Source organism: Melospiza melodia, chromosome 9 (genome assembly GCF_035770615.1).
Source record: "Melospiza melodia melodia isolate bMelMel2 chromosome 9, bMelMel2.pri, whole genome shotgun sequence".
NCBI classification, from domain to species: Eukaryota; Metazoa; Chordata; class Aves; order Passeriformes; family Passerellidae; genus Melospiza; species Melospiza melodia.
Window position 1 is genome coordinate 17,021,294 of NC_086202.1, and position 21,822 is coordinate 17,043,115.

Consider the following 21,822-nt stretch of genomic DNA (forward strand, 5'->3'; position numbering starts at 1 on the left):
TATGTAAAATAAAGGTTGTAGGTAGTTACAGGGGGAAAAAAGTGTTTGAAAGGTTACTGCAATGCCAAACCCAAATGTGGAGACTAATGTTTTACTATGCTACTAAGTATCTGTGGTTTTTTTGTCTCTGCTTCTGTCCCAGGCATTTGTTTTCCTTTATACTCTGCTTGTGGGAAAATGCAGGCATCTTCCTTCTGAAACGCAGAAGTTTGCCCTAGTTTCCTTATGTTTTACTAATTTATTTGCATCCATATGCTATGGTTTGACACAAATGCCTATTAAATAAAATACATGCAGGAAAGTGCTTAAATCAGAGTAAGTAAGAGAACAGTTATGCAAAGCCTTTCTGCAGCCATCTCTGTAACTTGCTGGGCACTGCAAATTCAGAAATCTTTCTACAGCTCTTCTGCTTTCACTTCAGAGCAAGCTGTAGCTGGGCTGACTGCTCTCAGGAAGAGCTGCACTGCATAGCAACAAATGCAGAAGCTCCTTGGAAAACATGTCCGGAAATGGGCTGGGAACAACAAATGCATTCGTATTTAATAAAAAGTCTTTGGTTACTGGAGTGATCTGTACATACAGAAGAATAAGAAATGTCTTCAAACATATCTACACATTTTATGAGACAAAATTCAAATCTGGATATTTCCTTGGAGCTGAAATGGATACATCCTGACAAAGAATTCCCCCTGGAAGCATTAGGTCAGCCAAACAATTGCCTGAAATGCAGTTTTCCTTTTTTAAAATAATGTAAATTAAGTATACCATAGTAAATTACAGGGTCCCTTTGCATATCCTATTTTATACTGGTTCCCATTTAGCCTAGGTTAGCATATAATTACTATGTTTGACAGCAGCAATTGTGGCATTTTATAATTCGGTTTTTCCCTTAGCAGGGAAGAGTAATCTGTAATTAATTTGACAAAAAAATCAAGTGAATAACTGAGCAACAATTCTCCCACCCAAGATTTTAAAAATCAAACCGTTTTAAGAAACGACAGCCAGGAATGCAAAGGATCGTATAGTATCTCTGTATTTAGTGACATATTCACATATCAAAACATGGGGATGCTATGAAAACTTCCATGATTTTTCAATTAAAATCTTAATGCTTTCTAAATAAACAGAAAGGTTTCTGTTCTGGACACCCTCTTACTCTATCACTCCGTATTTAGTATCAGCTTTCTGTATTATTCTATGGATTTTATTCGACAGTAATGGGCAGAGTAACAGAATATTTATTTTAAAAGGTTGAATTTGGTCAAGTTTTCGCAAGCCCGGTCACACATCCCCTGACCACAGACACGCTTCTCCGGGAAGTTACAGCTGTGCAATGCAGTGCCTGCAAATCAGCTGCCGCAGAGCACGAACATGACACAGGTTTGCGGGAACCCGTGATGGCAACCCTGCACGCATGGAAGCCCATTTGTATAAGGCTGGATTTGTTTAGACAGTGCTCGAAGATGACGGATGGTGATGGGTGTGTGCAGGAGCAGCAGTGGTTGCTGTCGGGCCCCTGGAAGCACGGGCGGTGCCGAGGCGCGGGTGTTCTGCCCCGGGGGCACCGGGGGATGCTGCTCCGGCACGGGGAGCGCCGGGCGGCCGGGGCGGCCCCTCCGCCCTCCTCGCTGCTGCTGCTGCTTTGTGCGTGGAGCACAACGCGGACCCTGGCAGGGCGGCCCCACCGCCCTCATCGCTGCTGCTGCTGCTGCCGCTCTGCACGGAGCACAACACAGACCCTGGCAGGGCGGCCCTGCCGCTCTCCTCACTGCTGCTGCTGCCGCTCTGTGCACGGAGCACAACGCAGACCCTGGCAGGGCGGCACCGTGCGGGCTCCGAAGGCGGAGCAAATGAAGATGACGAGGCGGGCAGAGAAGCAAATTCACGGGCGCCGTTCTGGAGGCTGCACGGCTCCTGAAAATAGAGCCCGGGGGGCGGGAGGATTCACACAGCATTGCCGAGGAAACGCTGAATCACGGCGGGCCGGGCGGCCAAGGCCGCGCCGCGGCGGCACCGCCGATAGGGCCGCGCCGTGTGGGCTGAGCCCGGCCCGGCCCGGCAGCGCCGCCCCCGCCGCTCCCTCCGCGCTGCGACCCGCGGGGCACGCCCGGCCCGGCCCGGCCCGGCCGCGCCGCTGCTCCCGCCCCTGTCACCGAGGGGTGGCACAAAAGCCTCGCCGGGCCCGCTCGCAGCCGGTGTAGCGCCGCGTTCTGCTCGGCCGCCGCGTCCCGGCTCCTTCTCGTAGGACGAGGATGCGGGGCCTGGTGCTCGCTGCTTTCCTGCTGCAGAGCATCGGCGGCTCGGGCGCGTTCGCCGCGGGGAGGAGGAATGTGGACCCCGAAACGAACATGAACATCGTGAGTGGCGCGGCCGCGGCCGGGAGTGCCCAGCCCTGACTGCGGGGGGGCGGCGCGGGGAGAGCCCCGGCGGCTTCGGCCACCTGCCAGCGGCTAGCCCGCTGCTGCTGCAGCCGCTCACACACGAGGGTTGCACGTCCTCTTTGTCTACTCCTCCTTCACGGTCCTCTTGGTCCGCTGTTGCCTGTATTTGTTCTTTCTCTCACATTTTTTTCACGTCTTTGCACCTGTCTTTGGGAACCGCTATAAAAGCCGCTGTTCGTGGAGCACGGTGAAGTTCCGAGCACCATGCGCCTGGGTTCTTACCCACGACTGCTTTTCTCCCCATTTGGGATTTACTCTCTTAACTTTGTTCTCTTTCTGCTGCAGTAGCTAACTCCTTAAATATTTCCAGTTCGTAGCCGATATTCGTTTCTCTTTGCCCTGTCTAAACGGTGCCAATTTTTCACGTGTGTGAGAAGATGCTTCAAGATAGAAATGCTTAAGGTGTATTAGAATCACCTTAGATCATGTATATACAGTTTAAAAGTCTGAAGATATTATTTTAGTCTAAGACTGATAGCATTGGAATAACAGCCTTAAAATCACTTTGGAATGTTAATGTCACTGTGAATAATTAAAGACATATTTAAAAGAAATAGCACGCTTAATTAAATTCTTCTCCTCTTCCTTGCCCAATAGTCTTAGAGCAGAACTCGGATCATGTCTTGCATTTTTTAGATTTTCCCAATGCATGGTTAGTGTCATAAAACCAATGACAGCAAGTTCATTGCCCTAGTGGAGCTGCATCAAAGCAAAATAACATAAAGCCCAAGACATAAACAATGAGAAATTAAACCTAATAATGAAACCAAAGCAGGTAACAGGTGTGAGGATTTTTATTATTATTTTCCTGTTTTCTCTGACACCACAGTCACTTAAAAACTCTGCACTGGGCATAAATTTTGAGGAGAAAGTAAGAAATGGCACATCCTTCTCTCCTGTGTGCTGCAGTGGTGCCAGTGACTCTCTTCTGTCTTCACTTTTATGTTACTTGTTTGCTTGAGAGCAGACAGTTTCAATTCTTGTCTGACAAATCTGGCTCTTGGTGTTTTGCCCTGTTACCATAATCTCCTTTTCAAGACTACATCTTCTTTCTCACTGTAAGCACCATGGGGCTGGGACAGTCTAGGGAATCCTTACAGATTTCTAGGATTCAGTCTGGCTAGTTCCTGAGTCTGTTCTGGATGTCTTATTAAGAAAATCTGCGTGATAGGCAGATGGCATATTACTACCAGACTCTTTAATTACACATTCCAGTCTTTAGAAGAAGGTACTTTGCATGTGTTAGTGGACTGAGGAGCCTGGCAGTCTGGTTCCAAGATGCTTTCTTTTCTCTCCTCAGAGTGAAATTATTACCTACAGAGGATACCCTAGTGAGGAATATGAGGTAACAACAGAAGATGGATATATTCTTTCCATTAACAGAATACCTTATGGGAGAAAAGGCCGTGAAGGAAGCAAAGGTAAGATTTATGTTTCTTAGGAAAAAGAAAAAATGAAAATGCTGTCTTTGCATTATAAAACTTTTGTTCCTGTAACAATCCAGAAGAAGATTAAGGACTACTGTGGTTTAAGACCATGGAGGAGATGCAGGGGTTGTACAGGTGAGGAGGTGGGGGACAGAGAGAATGGTGGTAGTGTAAACTCAAAATTACAAGGAAGCAATATGGGCAAAGGCTTTTGTGAGGACTGAATGATAGAAGGCTTTAAAAATGAGACAGATGTGAAGAAGAGAGACACATACCTTTTGACTTGCTATCCTCCTACACTGTGTATGGAATTAACAATGTCTGTGCAGTGGCTGAATTTGTTATCAGTCTTGCCACTATGCCTCCTACAGCCATTCATGTAACAGCAGCCTATTTGCATAGAAGTTACATGTTCTAAGGATTGCCTCAGAATACTTCAGACTGAAAAAAATCCCAGGATTACAGGTAAAAACATGAAGCTCCCAAAAGAAATTTATGATTGTCCTATAGCCTTGGGTGTGAACGAGACCTGTGGAAAAACCCTCTCCCCTGTCAGAGGCCAAGCAACAGCCTTCCTGAGCTTATCTGTTGGTTGTGCAGGAGTTAGGGTGTTTGCTCTGTCTGTTGTCTTTCACAAGGAATGTGTAAAGATCAGTGCATGGACCAGCCCTGTCAAAACTGGCAGGTGTCTTTGTATTTAATTTCAGAGATGGCCACAGGAAAAAGGCTGCCTCTGTACCTGCTGGTTTTGTTGAATCCTTCACTGATGACATAAGTAAACAGAAGTTTCTTGACTTCTGTGAATTCTCTGCATGCCCCTTGCCATGCCCTCGACCCCAAGTTCATGTTTTGCAGAGTGCTTTAATTTGAGAAAACAAGGATTACTGACCACATTTGTGGAAGTGTGATCTTCTGGGAGAATGAGGATTTCAAAGTTCATGTTGATCTTAAGAAGTTTTTATAGTCTTGGTATCTTTCCTCGGGAAGATACCAATGATGTGCTACTGCTGACTAAGCATATGTATGCCGTATTTTTCTTTTGCAATACCTGCAAAATGTGAATAGAATTCCTTGTAATTATGTATCACATGATGTTTTGGAACAAAGCCCACCATTCTTCAGGGAGAAAAGAAGGAAATGTACAGAGCACCTAAAAGCAAAACATCAAGGATTTTTTGTTTTACTTGTGAGAAAACCTAAAACAACTGCATAACATGGGGAAGAAGGGTGTGGAAGTAAATCTGTCTTCAGCTTGTTGGGTCTGTAATGAGGAGGACAAAATGTTCTATGCAGAGAGCATAGTTTAAGGACCCACCTTTTTATTTCCCCTCTGGGGTTTTTAGGATCATAGGTGATAGAAAGTCATTATTATTATCCAAGTCAGTTTGTCATATGATTGTGCAGATCACGTGGAGATCTGGTGACTGCTTGGTAATGTGAAAAAAGGAACTGGCAGATATTGGAGGTTAATATGAGAGCAGAATTAAAGCATTGAGGCAGTTAAACGGTTTTCCCCTTTCAATGTTACAAAACAAGCAATAGCATCTGGAGGAGAGCCTGTTCTTCAAAAATTCACAAGTTGGTTGATCTGAGTTTAATAAAAGGGAAGAAGGTGTCAATGGAAAGTGGAACATTACTGAAAACAAATTCAGTGTGAGGCTTGACAGTCCTGTTTATAAGACAATAAAGTGTTGGTGCAGCAGAGTAAACAGTTGTGCAGAACTGTACTGTCTCCAGTGCCAGTTGGGCACTGCTGGGCACTTGTTCTGCTTGCCTGGACAGTATGCATGTGGGCTTTTTAACAAAGTGGGAAAAGCAGGCACTCAAAAGTTCCTTGCCACAAGTAGAAAGATTTCCAGAAAAGGGGAGTATTGTTAATTTGGAATATGAAACTTGCAGCAAACATTTATGGACATGACCTGTGATAGACAATATAGGTGACTGGGAGTTATGATTTATCTGTTTCTGCTGAAAGATCCAAGCCTAAAATTATCAATGGAGGAAGTACTGTGTGAGTCTGTATCTTGGCAGAGTGATGTGTCACTGGAGGATGTAAATTCCTGAGTAATCTCTGGCATTGAGCTAGTTGTCATGTTACCTGTTTTCAGTTTCAGAGCAGAAGTAAAAGCCAAAACACCTGTGCTACTGTGAGAACCAGAGACCGGTCATTGTAGTTTTTGAAGGCCTTTTTTTCTCCAAAGGGATTAGATGTTAATTGATTTTCTTTGTGTAGAAGCAAGAACTTTCAATTTTTAAATCTGTATTCCACATAGAGATGCCATTTCCCTTTTCAGGATGAGTAAGTTAAGAGAGTCTTAACTGTGGTTCTTATGACTAGTTAAATGAAGGGGAGAAAGTCCTCTGAAACACACATTCCTGTGTTGGCTATTGAACTGCTCTTCATGTTCTGCCAGAGCTTTGGTGATGGAAGGGTGTTGCACAGAGATAATATCAGCACCAGCTGCAGAGATTTCCACAGCTCAGCACGGTGGTTTGGCACTGGAAAACAAAGACCTCAGTGGCACATACGTGGGAATGCCTTCCCCATCTGTGGGGGCAGGGAAAAGTTTATAAGTATTAAAGCTGCCACTGTGTTTGGGCCACTTCTCTGAGTCTGTGAGCTTGAAACAGTTGTAAGGGCTGTACCTATATTTTTCTTGTAGCTCCTGCTTTTCTCATGTTTATTTATTGCACACTTGTCTGTTTTGAACTTCAAGTTACAAAACGAAGAAGTTGCTAGTTTAAAACTCTTAATGATAAAAAGTAGCTTTTGGTGAAAAAGCATGTGATTTCATGGCACTCTGACCATTATACAAATTGCTGTTCTTAGTAGATTAAGTAGTAGATTAAGTAGATTAAGTCAAGTAGATTAAATACTCAAGTGCAAGCCTAAAACAGACTTTCAACAGCTCACTTGAATTATTCTTGCATATGCAATGCCTAATGAACAGGAATCTACCAAAACCACTTTCTTTTTCAGGTCCGAGGCCAGCTGTGTTTCTGCAGCATGGCTTGCTTGCAGATGCCAGCAACTGGATCACAAACTTGGATTACAACAGCCTTGGCTTTATGCTGGCAGATGCTGGCTATGATGTGTGGCTGGGAAACAGCAGAGGGAACACCTGGTCCAGGAAGCACACACGCTTCACAGTGAAGCAGGAAGAATTCTGGGTTTTCAGGTATCCTCGTGTTGCTATCCAGTCCCATTGTGAACTGGCAGGATATTGTTTTCAGGTTACATGTGGTGTCACACAGGTACCCAGATGAGGGGCAGTAAAGGGGAGTTTTGAGATCAGTTTGGTGTGCTGAAACTCCTGGCTGGTCAGTAGAAAACTCAATCATCAGAGTTCTGTTTCATCCAAAAGAAGCTTTTCTTTGTGTCCACACAAAGGATCTGTGCAGGAAAGCTCTGTGCAGCTGTTCCTCACTGATTTCTTACATAACTAACTTTCTGTCTTTGCTTTGTAGCTTTGATGAAATGGCTAAATATGACATTCCAGCCTCAGTGGACTTTATTTTGAAGAAAACTGGCCAGGAACAAATATTTTACATTGGCCATTCACAGGGCACCACAATGGGTATGTGGAGAGATGCATTTATTAGAATATATTGTGTTTGAAATGGTACCAATTTCCACATATGTGTTTTAGTGATTAAAAACTAGGGCACTTGAAAACTACTGCTTTTGGTTTTTAGTGGTTTTTTTGAATATTAGCATACAAATGAAAATACATGATCTCTCAGTGCTTATTTAAAAGTGGAAAGCTGTTGGACTGATAAATTGAAGTCACAGGTAGCTGGCAGTACAGCTTCTATTAAAAAAATTCCATGAATTATACGTAATAAAATTAGACTTATCAGGCTCAGAGAATAAAGATTCCCATTTCCAGAATATTTGGCTGCATGTAAGGCCTGGCTCATGTGCTTTAGACCTTGTTGTAGAAGAAGGGTTAGTAAGCATTAAATCGCTCTCTGGAAGAAAGCAAGTCTTCTGAATTACTGCATTTAATTTAGGCTTTGTAGTAACTAGGTTAATTTACATTATTTAACCTAATCCTAGGTACTGCAATATAGTTAAGCTATTAATCTAAAAATACTTTTGCACACTTTCACATAGATTTTTGTAGGATTTCTACCAGGTAAAATTCTTATCTAACTTGTGTCACTGAGGTTTGTTAATTGTTCTTATATTATTTACAGCTTTTGTTGCTTTTTCAACTTTGCCACAGCTGGCTAAGAAAATCAAAATGTTCTTTGCCTTGGCACCAGTAGCTACTGTCAAGTTTGCCACCAGCCCTCTGGTTAAATTTGGATTGTTTCCTGATGTGCTGCTCAAGGTTTGTATTTGAGTGTAAATGTTTCAAGCCAAATGAGGTATGCCCCTTTCTATCTGAATATAGCATAGGAAAGAATGTTAATAGCTGTGGATTAGAGAGTAACAAATGATAAGGATTCTGGGTCAGTTTTACTATAATGATGCTCTTGAGGTCAGCAGTGTCTTCTGTAGCTTTATTACTGTCTAGTGAGACAATTTGCATCAGTTTAAAGTAGTATTTTACAATTACAGCTTAATAGGTGGAACAAAATTGTTTCTCCATTTACATGTTTCTAGAATTTAGCCTAGGAAAATCATATGATTATCTAGTCACTGTGTTTTAGAAGAGTTGTGTAATATCTTTATACAGAATACAGGTCATGAATTGTCCATGAACTTTAACAGATTTGTTTCACAGTCAACCATTTAGTATTGGAAGAGGATCCTTCAGAGGGTGATTAAGAGCAACAGCTTTATTTAGATGCTGTGAATCATCCTCTGGAGGAGTTTACCTCTTCCCCATTAACATCAAGGAGAATGAGGCAGGCTGCAGTAAGTGCCTGAAGTCAGACATTGTGAACACCCTGCTGTGTGTCATTTTTAACCATCACTTTTCTTTCCTCCACCCATGGAGATTCCCACACAGGGCTGTTTGTTCTGTGACATAACCCCCCTTCTGATCCAGCTTGCACTGATTTAAAGGCTGTCTGTAGTACTGGTTCCTTGCTCTAAAGGCAGTTAACATAAAAGCAACACTAATCATTGTGATCTCCTGTTCGTTGCATAATGGACTTTGTCTAATGAGACTAGCAGCTGATCACTGCCTTGTGCAGATGTTCATGTTGTGCTGAGGAACTTGATTCTCACAGTGACTTGCAAAAAGCTGGAGTGCAGGGAGAACCTGACAGTGACAAACTCGTGGGTCAGTCATATCTTTAAAGAACTGTGTCACTTTTAAGGAAGTTTGCAGTGGGACATTTTAAAATCCTTGAACAATTTAAAAATACACATCAAGAGGAAGAGGTCATCACATCTCATGCAGCTTGTTTTTCTCTCATGGTTTGAAGAGAGGAAGTTGCAAGTACAAAGCCATTTAAAATTAGCAGGCAGAGCTTAACATACTTTAGCCTTAAACAATCTGATGACAAAAAGCTGTACTGTACAACTGTAAATTATTGAATTTAAAATTTATTTGAATTTGAGGTTAGGTTTGAAATTCTTGCAAGATTTTCCCAGTTCCCATGTACTCTTGGTGGGGTTAATGTACTGCACCATTTGTAGCAGAAGCACTAACCATGACAACGCTGATAAGGAGATCAATGATTTTCATGTGACACACCTGTCACCAGTGGAAATGCAAATAATTACCTCCAGAGTGTTGTAGTATAAAAACTGAAAAAAGGTCATTCTGTGCAATTACATGTTTGTCTTATGTGTTTGGTTTTTTGTAGGACATGTTTGGAAAGAAGCAATTCCTCCCTCAGAATTTCTTGCTGAAGTGGCTTGCTACCCATGTTTGCACCCACAGAATACTCGATGACCTTTGTGGCAACCTATTCTTTCTTCTCTGTGGTTTTAATGAGAGAAACTTGAACATGGTGTGTTCTAGTGACTTTCTTTAAGAGCTAAGTTATTGTGAACTCTAACACAGTATTGACTGAATATATAAAAAATTCTTAAGGGATACCATTATTAGTTTTAAAATTCAGCTTCAGAGTTCTGTTGTTCAAAGCAATTAATCCCCCAAATATTTTAACTTCTTACCTCATCTGTATGTATGGCTCGAGTTAACTTTTGTTTATAACATTTTAAGTGGAATGGAATAGTTTGATAGTTGTTCAGGAAGCAACAATGGGTAGAACTGATGGCCTGTGAGGAGGAGTAAACCTTGTTAATGATCTTGTTGCAGAGCCGAGTGGATGTGTATTCAACACACTGCCCTGCAGGAACATCTGTACAAAACATGATCCACTGGAGCCAGGTAGGCTTTCCAGAATCTAAAGTGCCCATGACTCTGGTTTGTTTGTGGAATATTGATGTGTCTGATATCTGTGAAATAAAATGCCAAAATATATGTGCAGCCTAGCCCAAGTGAAATTTGGAACTGCCAAAATTAAGAAAGGCAGCTGTTCACCGCAGCTGCTTTCATGATAAGGATTTATGGTGGTTCACCCCTCTTCCCTATTTCTTTGAAAATATTGTAACTGGAAGTACCTCAACCAACAAAAAGCACTGCAGAATAACTTACCTCAGAGAGATGCTGTAACGAGTATTTGTTTCCCTTTTAACAAACCCTGTTGTGATTACAGGTTGTATTTTTAGCCAGTGAAAAGCAGCAGGTTTTCTGTTCTATTCTGTTTGGCTTAATTTGATATTTTATTAGTATATTTTGATATTTGTCTCAGTGCACAGTTTCATGCCTGTGATGCTGTTGTGCCTGACGCTTGGTCAGCAGGCTGACAAGTGAGACATTTCCCATGGAATCAGTGGTCAGTGCTACTTGTGCTCTCATAGCTGGATTTGGTCATCTCATCAGAGGCAATGTGTTCTACTGTACACAGCTGTTCAAGGGTTGGCTCACAAAAGAAATGTGTGAAGATTTTTTTTTCCCAGATTCCTGTTATATAAACTTGTTTCTGAAAAATAGTAAATTATGCAGAATAGGCTTGCTAAGAAAGCTCCCTGCTTTATTCATACACATTTAGATATCAAGGTAAATATTTCAGAAGTAAAAATGGAGCTGCCACATCCTGGCTTTGGATACATTAAGCTGTTTTTCTTAATCTTTTCTACCATTGCTATTAGAGAGTGTGAAATTTTAAGGGACAAAGTCTAATGGTATGAATGTTAATGTTGAATGTTAATATTTTCCATTCTGTGACACTGGGCAAAGCAGTGACACTTGTCCTTGTTAATATTTGGCATTCCACTGTTTCTTGTGTAGGTTGCCTGCTCTCCAGATGACTACACTTTTACACTTTTTAGCTCTTCTGGCAGTAGTGTTGCAGTTCTTTGCATGTGTATTTTTTATTTCTAGGCTGTGAGGACTGGGGAACTCAAAGCTTATGACTGGGGAAGCAAAGCTGCAAATATGGCTCACTATAACCAGGTAGACATCTTTTACATCTATAATTCTAGAGTGTCACAGAAAATAGTCCTTGGGCACTTCTCTGGGTGCTATTTATGCTGCGTGCTAAAGAGCTGTTGGTGTTATCTAGTACCCAGACTGGAGATCTGCTTTTTCCAAAAGAACAAAAATAGACACCAGCTGGGAGTGTGGAGCTCAGAGGCAGTCCTAAGTCAGTGTGGGATCACATTTGGATATGAAGCTGTGGTGGCAATCACTTCCTTGAGGGGAAGTCCTGCCAGTCTAGATCATGAGATCCCCCTGCACTTCTCATCATAAGGCACAGGCTGTCAGTTCATTTGTATTGTTTCTCTTTAGTCTGTTTAGTCTCCATGCATTTTTGTTTCTAAATTGCTGCGTACAATGCCAAAAATATTTTGACCCTTTTCTCTTAGTGACTGCAAAATACTGCAGTGCTACTTTTTGAGTAGCAGTCACTTCTGACCTTAGAGTTGAAATACCTTGACTGGGATGCATATTTACTTTCTCTGAGGTCCTGATACCCTGCTGTAAACTCCTCAAAACACATCTTTACTGCTGCACATGCTATAATATTGCAGGACTCTTGCAGTTACATTTTTGGTTGAGCCAGGACTCCATCTCTAGCTGTCCAAGAGGGAAAATGAGTATCTGACACATTCTTGCAGTTGCTAGTATGTTACACTGGCAGTGTAGGATCACACTGAAGATTTTTTTTCTAACGCTTTGTTTTCACTTTCCATCTCCTCAGTCTACTCCCCCTTTCTACAAAATACAAGAGATGACTGTACCAACTGCAGTGTGGACTGGTGGACAGGACTGGCTGGCAGACCCAAAGGATGTTGCTATGCTGCTCACTCAGATCTCCAATTTGGTTTACCACAAAAACATTCCAGAGTGGGAACATTTGGATTTCATCTGGGGCCTTGATGCACCTTACCGCATGTATAACGAAATAATTAACATGATTAGGAAGTTATCTCTAGACTGACATGGGTATTGGTTCACCAGGAATTTGTCAGTTTTTGGAAAATACACTTTTCTCACAATAATACTACATTGCTTAGGATGATGCATTTTTAAAATGCCAGCAATGACTACTAATATTGGATTAATATTTGGTTGTTTTTTCTCAGTATTATTTCTCTCTCTTCACAGTATTTTGCTTATTTTGCACACAGTGGCATGGTACTCAAAACACAGCAGCAGGATTTAGCACAAAAAGAGTATGTCATGTGCACATAAATGTAGTCACCTGTCTGAAAGACAAATTAGACAAGTTAGTCCATTCAGCACCTCAGGTGCTTGACACTTAGAACAAGTGTTTCACTGAGCATAAAACACAGCCATTTCTCAGTATGGGGCCATTTCTAAGTACCTTTGAGAAGTACTTCTTGTACTACTTGTACAGCAGTGACCTATTTGGTGCTGGCACTTTATAAAGCACTTAGTGACTTTTTGCTGTGGTATTATTTTAGCCAATCACATAAAATCAGATTACTTCCCTTTTCAATATTGCCCAGAAGAACTGCAGTGAAGCCAGAGAAACCACTGTCAGTTAAAATCTCCAATTTTGGGACTGATTCATTGCTTTGATTCTTGCTTTGGCTCCCTGAAGCCTTCAGTGTTTCACATACCAGCTGTGGATAGAGGTCACAATTCGCCCTGGCAGATTCCTGGAACAAGAGTAATGTTCAAACAAAACCACTTTCAGTTAACTTTGTCAATAAGTTGTGGCTTTCAAGGAGAGTGATGTAACATGCTTGTGTTTTGCACTGACCACTAACTAGAAAACAAGCTCCCCCAGTGTGCTGCTGGTGAGAGAAGAGCCAAAGCATTAATTCTACAGCTTGAGTGACTTAATTTCTGTGGCCTTTTCCCCTTAATCATCTGCTGCATTGAAGATCTGTTTACTTCTTAACCCCTTACAGGGTGCTCCCCACCATTGTGTTCAGCACCTAAATAACAGCCTGGAGAAGCCTGACAGTATTACAGCAGCTTGATTTGTCTACTTCAAACTGGGGCTAAGACCCATTTAATGGGGAAGAGGATTCACATCTGCCTCGGGGCTGACTTTGGAGCTCTTTCCATTGGCTGTGCAGAGGACTTTGGTTTCTCTGAGATACATCAAAGTTCTGTGCCAAATGAACAATCTCCAGAGTCAGTTGCCTCAGTCCAGATGATAATTTCTGTGCCATAGTTGGATTCAACTCAGATTTCTTCAGTAATCTCAACAGGATAAAGAGCTTTTCTACATGTCATAGGAAATAATGCATTTTAAATTGAGGCAAACTTATTTTGTAAAAAAAATTGAAAAAAAAAATTGCAGAAATAGACACAGGTTGTAAATTAGGACTTGTTTCTTTCATTTCTTTTTTTTATTCCTAATTCAGACTCAGGGAATTCTCAGGTGTTGTTTAGGGATGCAGTGGTTCATTGCTTCATGAGATTTTGGTCTTTTGTAATGCACAGCCAGATGTGCTTTACTTTGCTGTGCTGAAGGGAAACTTCTGTTGGAATCCAGGGTGGCTAATTTACCAGTTGTGAGGGTATGTGCTATGGCAAGAACCATGTGCATCATGTTTATTAAGCTTGAGCTATTTCAATAAACATGACCTGCTTGGAGTTTGGAGTGGTGTGGTGTTTCACTTCCTGTTTCAGGAATGCATGGGAATCTTTGGGACAGAATTCAGAAAGCCAAATCTATTTTTCACAACTATTAATCCATAGAACGAGTACAGAAAAAAAGTAAAATAGCTAAGTAAATTCCTTTTTTCTTTTTCCCTGAAAGAAGATTTTTCCCAAGCTTAAAAGGCCATTCTTATTTAGGTGGACTTCTCTGACACCTTTAAGTAAAGTAATAATTGTAAATAATTACTCACAGGACAGAGTCATTTTCTAAGCCTTCAGGTGAGGCTTCTTTTAAACCACTGACGTGGTGGAAAGCTTCTTGTATCATATTCTTAAACCTTGGGTAATTGGATTGCTTAACAGACTGTCTGGTAATCTCATAAATGGCATTTAATCACATAGCAAGGCAGGGACCTAATCTTTGCCACAGTACACATGAACCAGCTTTTGACCTTTGTCACCTTCAATAATAAATGTGCCCAGGCTATACCTTTCTGTACCCTCTGAATACCGTAGTTGTGCAGTTGAGACAGTAGAGTGTATTAAATTCTATGTGTGGCCACCTTTGTCAGCTGATGAACACCCTGGGTGCCTGGAAATAAAGCCAGAATACTGGAAGTTTTACACAAAAGCCATAATGGAGCTTCTCTGCTTCACTGGAGTAAGGCTAGTTATGGAAATTGTGAGCTGCTTTAGTTCTCCCTGACTCACTGAAGTTGCAGTGTGACAGAAACTTGATGAGGTGTCAGTGGGAAGAATTGTGCAAAATAAGACACTCTGAACATAGAGGAGATGAGTGAGAAGCTTGGTCTATTTAGAATCACTTGTGAGGAATTAAGAGTTCAGTGATGAACAGTACATTTTTCTAAGCAGATCTTAAATACTGAGTGCCTGCTCTATGGGCCTCTGTGTTACAGGCATGTATGTACGTATGTATGCATGTATGTGTTGTTGAAGGTGGGCTGAACATCAGCTTTGGGCAGTATAAAAGTGCACTGGCTTAACAGGGCATGGGACACTTTCTGCTGGCTTGGTCTCAGCATTTAGTGACTGCTGGAAAGGCAGAATAAAGTAATCCCTGTTCAGCTGATGGGTCTCAGACTCTCAGACCTGTGTGCAGCTGAAGAGAATGCATGGACCAGGGCTCTGACTGAGAGCTGTACAACAATCAGGCATAGCAGGGATAACACAGACAGAAAAATGAGGTTTTGTCCTCATGTTGTGCTTGGAAGTTGACAAGGATTTTGTTGCAGTCATCTGCAAGTATATTTACAGTGTTAATTTCATCAGAAGGCCTGAGGATGGTGGAGTGTGTGTTAGTGGAGTGTACTGAATGATGCACTAGCTCCACACAGAGCATTTTTACACTGGTTAGTGATTCCATGGCTAGTGATAGTGCTGATGAAAGTTTATACATCAACTCAAGCAGTATAGAAGTGCCTCAGCATAGGAAGAGGTGGTAAAACAGACCTCCTACTCTACCTCGGCCCTGCAAGAGAAACAGTTTTGTCAGCTTGGAAAAAATTTTTTCTAGAAATTATTTATAGTTAATGTGCTATACCAACAAACAAACACCCCAAAACCCCCAAAGCCCCTCAAAACAGAACCCCTCCAAATGAAACAGAAGTGCCTTTATATCATTGAAAGTTACAAATGGCATCTCTGTAAGATGTGAGAGAGAAACCTTGACAGCTGGATAGGTTTTTGGATATCTAATAAAATGGCTCCTGGTGGAAGATTTTCTTGTAATGAAAGCATTTATAATGTCTTCTCCCTGTATTGTGTTATAAAATACAAACTCGGGCTGCAGCACTGCCCATCAGGAGCTTTCCTTTCTTCCTGTCAGCCTATTTTCATGAACTTGATATGACCAAAATAATTGAAATCATCAATGAAATAAAAAACTGCAAAGGTTGGATGGACACTGGCCACATCTGCAACAGGATTGCCTAATTCTTATTTTCTGAGTGGAAGTGTCTGCATTGCGTTCCCACTCTTTCGGAAATTATGTCTGTAAGCTGCTGAGAATACAAATCAATTCCTCATTCCTGAGTTATGAATTCTGAATGAAAGGACTTTAGGATATTTTCCTGATGGTTATTATTTTGAAAACTAATCCTGTTAAGGCAAAGCTTGAGAATTAGAAATTTACTTCACGGGCAGTTTTCCATTATCAGCCATTTTTGGAAATGAATTAAAGTGACCTTTGATTATGCGTGATACTGGCTGGAGAGGTTTTCAGTGAATCTTGACTGGGGAGGTGGAAATTAAAAATTTGGTAAAGCAAACGTGTTGGCTCTGTTATGAAAAGTATTTTGTGTTTAGGCTAAAGTTTTTAATCAAAACTGAAGAGGAATGTGTGCTCTTCATCCTGAAATTCTCAGCATCCCTGTGGGTGCAGGGTTCAAGCTGCTTACCAGGGATGTGAGGAGGAGAGTTTTATCTCGCTTATTTTTATTATTATCCAGATATTATTATTATCCAGATCCTGCATTTCAGTATGCAGATTAACTAAACAGAATGGGACTGTAGGTTAGATTTATAGAATCATTTAGGGTTGGAAAAGACCTCTAAGATGGAGTCCAAGCGCCCTCCTTCCCTCCAAACCCATTACACCTACAAAGCCTGTGACAGACCCGTGTATACCAACTTTCCGTGCAGCTGCCAAGCAGTGCGTGTGTAATTGGTTATCCCAGAGGCTTTGAGCCGAGGAGCGTTTCCCGGCGCCGTTATCCTCCAGCCGCGGATGGGCTGTGGGGCCGCGGATTGCTGGAAGTACTAAGGGTTCTCTTTTCTATTGGACAAACAGCCTGTTAGGGCGCGGGGCGGCGCTGCCGCTCGCTCGGGGAGACCGCGCGGGGCCGCGGCCGCTCGGCGGGACCGGAGGGACGGGGCGGGGCTGCGGGCGGGGCTGCGGGCGGGACCAGCGGGGCTGCGGGCGGGGCTGCGGGCGGGGCTGCGGGCGGGGCTGCGGGCGGGGCTGCGGGCGGGGCTGCGGGCGGGGCTGCGGGCGGGGCTGCGGGCGGGGCTGCGGGCGGGGCTGCGGGCGGGGCTGCGGGCGGGGCCGCCCCGCACGGGCTCGGCGGGCAGGTGAGTCCCGGGGTGAGCACCGCGTTGTGGAGGAAGCCAGCACGGAACAGCTTCCTTGGAAACGAGGGCAGGCACTGCCGCTGCTCGTGGTGCCTGCCCTGCTTCCCCGGTGCTGGTTCGGAGCGAGTCTCCAGCCCTCCTCCCCAGCACGCTTTTCCCGGTAGAGGGCTCAGCGTGCTCTGGGATGTTGCCTTATCTCTGGTACAACAATAATACTGCCATACAGATGGGGAGAAGAGGAGGATGGAAAAAGAATTTTTCCTTCTAATGCTGCATTTGTTTCAGGATGTTGATTCTAGTTTTCTCTCCCGCTAACTTTCCCTCATTTTCCTGCTACCCACTGTCGTACTGTGCTGTTTGCGTTATAGCTCGTACCTAACAGTGCAGCCTGGGTAGGTGCTTGCATCTTGTGCTCATGTGGAATCTATTTAAGACCCTTTGTGGGGCCTCATTCCAAACTATGTGCCCTTCAACCTAAACTCTGTAGCAGGAGTGAGTTTTCGAGAGATTCTTGCAACACTTGGGAAATTTTGGCAGCATTGTAAGCTGAGCGGAGAAAGCTGGGGTTGTGTCGCTGAGTAAGGTGCAGAAGGGGTTTGTGCGTGCTTTGTCTTTTTTTTTTTTTTTTTGGTGTCATACCTTGTGCTGACAAGGAAACTGAAGCCGGCAGAGCGGAGATAGATGGGTGATAAATGCTGTTTGGCGGCTGAGGCAGGCTGCTCGGGCTCGGGTTCCGGAGGGTGCGGGTCTGTGCTGTCGGATGTGCCAGGACCGGCTGTCCCGCGGGGCTCCGGGCGGCGCCAGCCTCCCAGGTAAGCGCTGCCCGCCTGCGCCTCGCCTGGGCTTTGTGCTGCAGGATGTCCTAGAAATAGCGCTGCAGAATTCCGCTATTTTTCCTTAAGGGATTTATGAATTATTTTTCTATGACCTAATCTGCAGGCAGAATGCCTATTCTTTAAAATATAGCTTGTGGGCAGCAATGGCTCTGATACTTATTGAGACTTCATGTATCTGTAGGGATTAGTCAGAAGAGTGTCTTTAAGGCAGCTGAGCAATTTATGTCAATCTCCCTTTAGTGAGATTTGGAATACTATAAAATTTAGAATATGATATTTGGAATATGTTATAAAATAAATTGATTCCCTGCATAATTCTAATAATAGAGAGGATCACTTATCCCATCTGGGAGACTTAATTTCTGATTCTGACTGTATAAATCAACAGAAATCACAATAATATTCTTGGACCCAGCTGGTGTTATAAATGCCTTATTGTGAAATAGAGGTTAGGATAAAATGCAGTCAGAAGATTGAAACAAAGCTCTTGGATACAGATCCTCACCTGTTAGAGCAGTGTCTTGCACCAGGTTTCAATTCACAACAGTTAATGGTTTAAATAAATTAATTCTCCAAAACAGTCTCATAACAGCAAGGAATCTGAATTCCAAAATATATATGTGGAACAGGTAGAAGCCTGTCTCCAACAAGGACCTACTGACTGCCTGAATAATAGCACAGATAATGTTACTGCTTAAGCAAAATTCTTGAAGCCTAAAGAGGGAACAGAATCTATTGAAAAGAAAACAGTTGAAGCTGAAAGCAAACTTAAGTATTACAAATTCATGCATATTCAGAAAAGGCCGCTGCTAATGAATCATTCTTAATTATTGAGGAGCAAGGAAATACAGTCTCACATTTGCCCCATCAGATTTATTTTCTGATCAGCAAAGAAATAAAATCATCTGAACAAGGTAATAAAGTCATCCAGGAAGTTGACCTCATTTCCAATATTAGAATAAATGCTTTACTGACAAAAGAGGTGAGTTCATAGGAAGCTTAGGGCAAGCTTTGTTTCCCTAAATGTTCAAAGCTTTGTTTTTCTTTTTCTAAAAGCACAAAAGAAATGATGTCTTAGTGGTTAAATCAAAACTTCCATCATTTACCTCTAAAAGCTTTTAGCAAACTAGTAATGTTGGCGTCAAGCCTGCTGGCTTCTGCCTGTGGTGTGCTTGCCTGTGATCAGAGGAAGATCCTTTAAAGGGCATAGGACTAATGGTGGATCTTTTAAGTACATATGTTAGTTTGATACATGGGTAAAGGGTTTTTTTATATCAACTTGCTAATAGAGCTGTTGAGATATGGAGTGAATATTGTAATAATGTGATAATACTGGTAGCTAAGCATCTGTGGGGAAGCATAATGAGATTTTACCCTGTATTCTTCTCTGCAACTGGGGGATCTTATGTTCTTCAAAATTGGTTGGCTCAATTTTGCATCTAGTCATGTCAGGTGAATTTTTCCATGTCAAGTAGATACAGGTGTGTAAAAGAGGACATAACTTCAAATGTCAAGTTAGATGGAGATGAGACACAGCCACCACATCCAGACTAGAAGTATATTGTAGGTCTCCTTAAGGGTTTAACTAAGGCTATTTTATAACCAAGAGATCATTAAGGAAATGTGTGTTTGCACACAGCCATTACCCACCAGATACCAACAGGTCAGACCGGGAGTTTAGGTAGCAGTCACATAAAATAAATAAATCAGTGGTAATTTTTATTGCCTTATCTATAAAGACAAAAGGATAACAAAGGATGGCACAATTCAAAATTAATAAGAAACAGCAACTTTTGAAGAGTCTGCAGCAAGTGGAATAGAAGATGTTCCAACTCTTTCTCTGAATTCCAGCATTAGAGTTCTGCACTTCTGCTTGTTTTTCTACTGTGCAGGTCTCTGATAGAGCTCTGCTGACAGCCTTGGCCAGGTAATTCTGTTCTGAGATTGTAATGCATTATATTGCACTCTGTATGACAGGAAAAGGAGCTTTCCCTTTAACAATTCTCATTGCCGTGTAAGAATGGGGGTGGAGTCGCCGATGGAGCAGGCTGCATAAAAGCTGCAGGATTTCCCGCTGCCTCAGCCTGCAAGCAGCATGAACTGCAGCCTGCCACACCGAGTGCTGCTCAGCTCTCCGATGGAGGGACAGCAGGGCAGGTTGTGCCTGCAGCCGCTCTGGGACTTCGTCACCGCAAGGGAGCCGTTGATCAAGTCACCGTTTTTCCCAGTGCTGTTTTCTTTTACAGCATACATGGCTTTCTGTCTTCCCTATGTTGCACTGGACTTTTTCAGCATCAGACTGCCAGACTTGAGAAAATACAAAATCCAGCCACAGACCTATCCAAGTCTTGGAATGATGGTGCCTTGCATTATTCAAAGTGTGTATCACCATGTTGTTTTGATCTTCCCGGTGACATTTCTGCACTGGTACTGGAGACCCATGGATCTACCAGTGATAGCTCCAGAGCTGCCTGAAGTCCTGCTGCAAGTAGCAGTTTGTCTACTGCTATTTGATTTCGAGTACTTCCTGTGGCATTTGCTTCATCACAAGGTGCCTTGGCTCTACAAGACCTTCCACAAGGTGCATCACAAGCACGTGTCGACGTTCGCCCTTACCACTCAGTATTCCAGCGTGTGGGAGCTGCTCTCACTGGGGTTTTTTGCTGCTGTAAACCCACTGCTCCTGGGATGCCATCCTTTGACAGAGATGCTGTTCTTCCTTGTAAACATTGGTTTGTCAGTGGAGGACCATTCTGGATATGACCTCCCATGGTCAACTCACCGACTTGTGCCTTTTGGATTGTATGGAGGAGCCCCACATCACGATCTCCACCATCTGAAATTCAAATCAAACTATGCTCCTTACTTCACACACTGGGACAAACTCTTTGGGACATTCACAGAGTCACATTCTAATTAAGAATATTTATCTGTGGATGAACTCTTATTTTTTTATAGACTGAAATGGGACATTTATTTTTTTAGAGATACAGAAGATTGTATATTTGAAGCTGCCTACAAAAGCAATAGCTATTTATAACAAATTCTTTTAATATATTTGTGTATTTGTGTGTGTACTTGGAACTGCCTGTGTTAAATGACTGCAAATGGAAAAGTGACTATCTGTTGCTTAAATTTGAGTCTAAGGTTTAAGGGAAGCATTAAGAGACATTCTCTCTCCTTTCCTTCTTTCCAGCTTTCATAAAGCATGTATCATGTTACTGTATGAAGTTTTATACATACGCCAGAACATTATCTTACTGTTGTAGGATGATTTATGATGTAAACAGAAAAAGTACACATCATGGATTTTGTGGAGTTTAATCTGCCAGAAAAAATTGTTATGCAGTGATTTTGCAAAATATTGCTGCCAAGTCAGGGTGGTTGGATGTTAAATGGTTTTGATATTTATATTTTTTACCTTGATGTACTGTCTCTTTTTAATAGAGAATAAATATGCTCACTCTTTTAAAATCATGTTATGTTTCATTTTATTAATTCCTCTGTTCATATTAGGAACAGGTATGATTCCTTTTTCATAGGTGTCATTTATTTGAATTATAAAATCATAGAATTGTTTAGGTTGGAAAAGACCTCTAAGATAGAGTCCAACCATTACCCTAACACTGCCAAGTCCACCACCAGACCCTGTCCCTGAGTGCCACATTTACACATCTTTTAAATACCTCCTGGGATGGTGAGTCAGCCACTTCCCTGGGCAGCCTGATCCTGTGCTTGACAACCCCCAGTGAAGAACCTTCTCTTAATATCCAATGTAAACCTGCCCTGCCATAACTTGAGGCCATTTCCTCTTGTTTTTCCCTTGTTAAATGGGAAAAGAGATTGAGATCCATTTTAATTTCAGAGTTGCAGAGTTTTGTAATATTATTTCAAAAGTGAGTAGTTTACTTTTACTCCAGAGTCATATGTTATTTTAAAATAGTTTTCAATTTTGCAGAAACATAATATTAAAGAA

General features: G+C 42.3%; 2 protein-coding genes across 2 annotated transcripts; both read left to right on the top strand.

Annotated features, from left to right (window-relative positions):
- Positions 1-2,193: 2,193 nt before the first annotated feature.
- On the top strand, positions 2,194-13,914 carry LIPA (lipase A, lysosomal acid type). Its single transcript, XM_063163549.1, has 9 exons — positions 2,194-2,357; positions 3,742-3,862; positions 6,849-7,047; positions 7,337-7,446; positions 8,069-8,205; positions 9,635-9,781; positions 10,093-10,164; positions 11,221-11,292; positions 12,041-13,914. Exons 1-9 carry the CDS (start codon positions 2,253-2,255, stop codon positions 12,278-12,280), a joined length of 1,203 nt encoding a protein of 400 aa, XP_063019619.1. The 5' UTR covers positions 2,194-2,252; the 3' UTR covers positions 12,281-13,914.
- A 3,101-nt stretch (positions 13,915-17,015) lies between these two features.
- On the top strand, positions 17,016-21,323 carry CH25H (cholesterol 25-hydroxylase). Its single transcript, XM_063163550.1, has 2 exons — positions 17,016-17,822; positions 19,824-21,323. Exon 2 carries the CDS (start codon positions 19,942-19,944, stop codon positions 20,764-20,766), a length of 825 nt encoding a protein of 274 aa, XP_063019620.1. The 5' UTR covers positions 17,016-17,822; positions 19,824-19,941; the 3' UTR covers positions 20,767-21,323.
- The last annotated feature ends 499 nt before the right edge of the window (positions 21,324-21,822 follow it).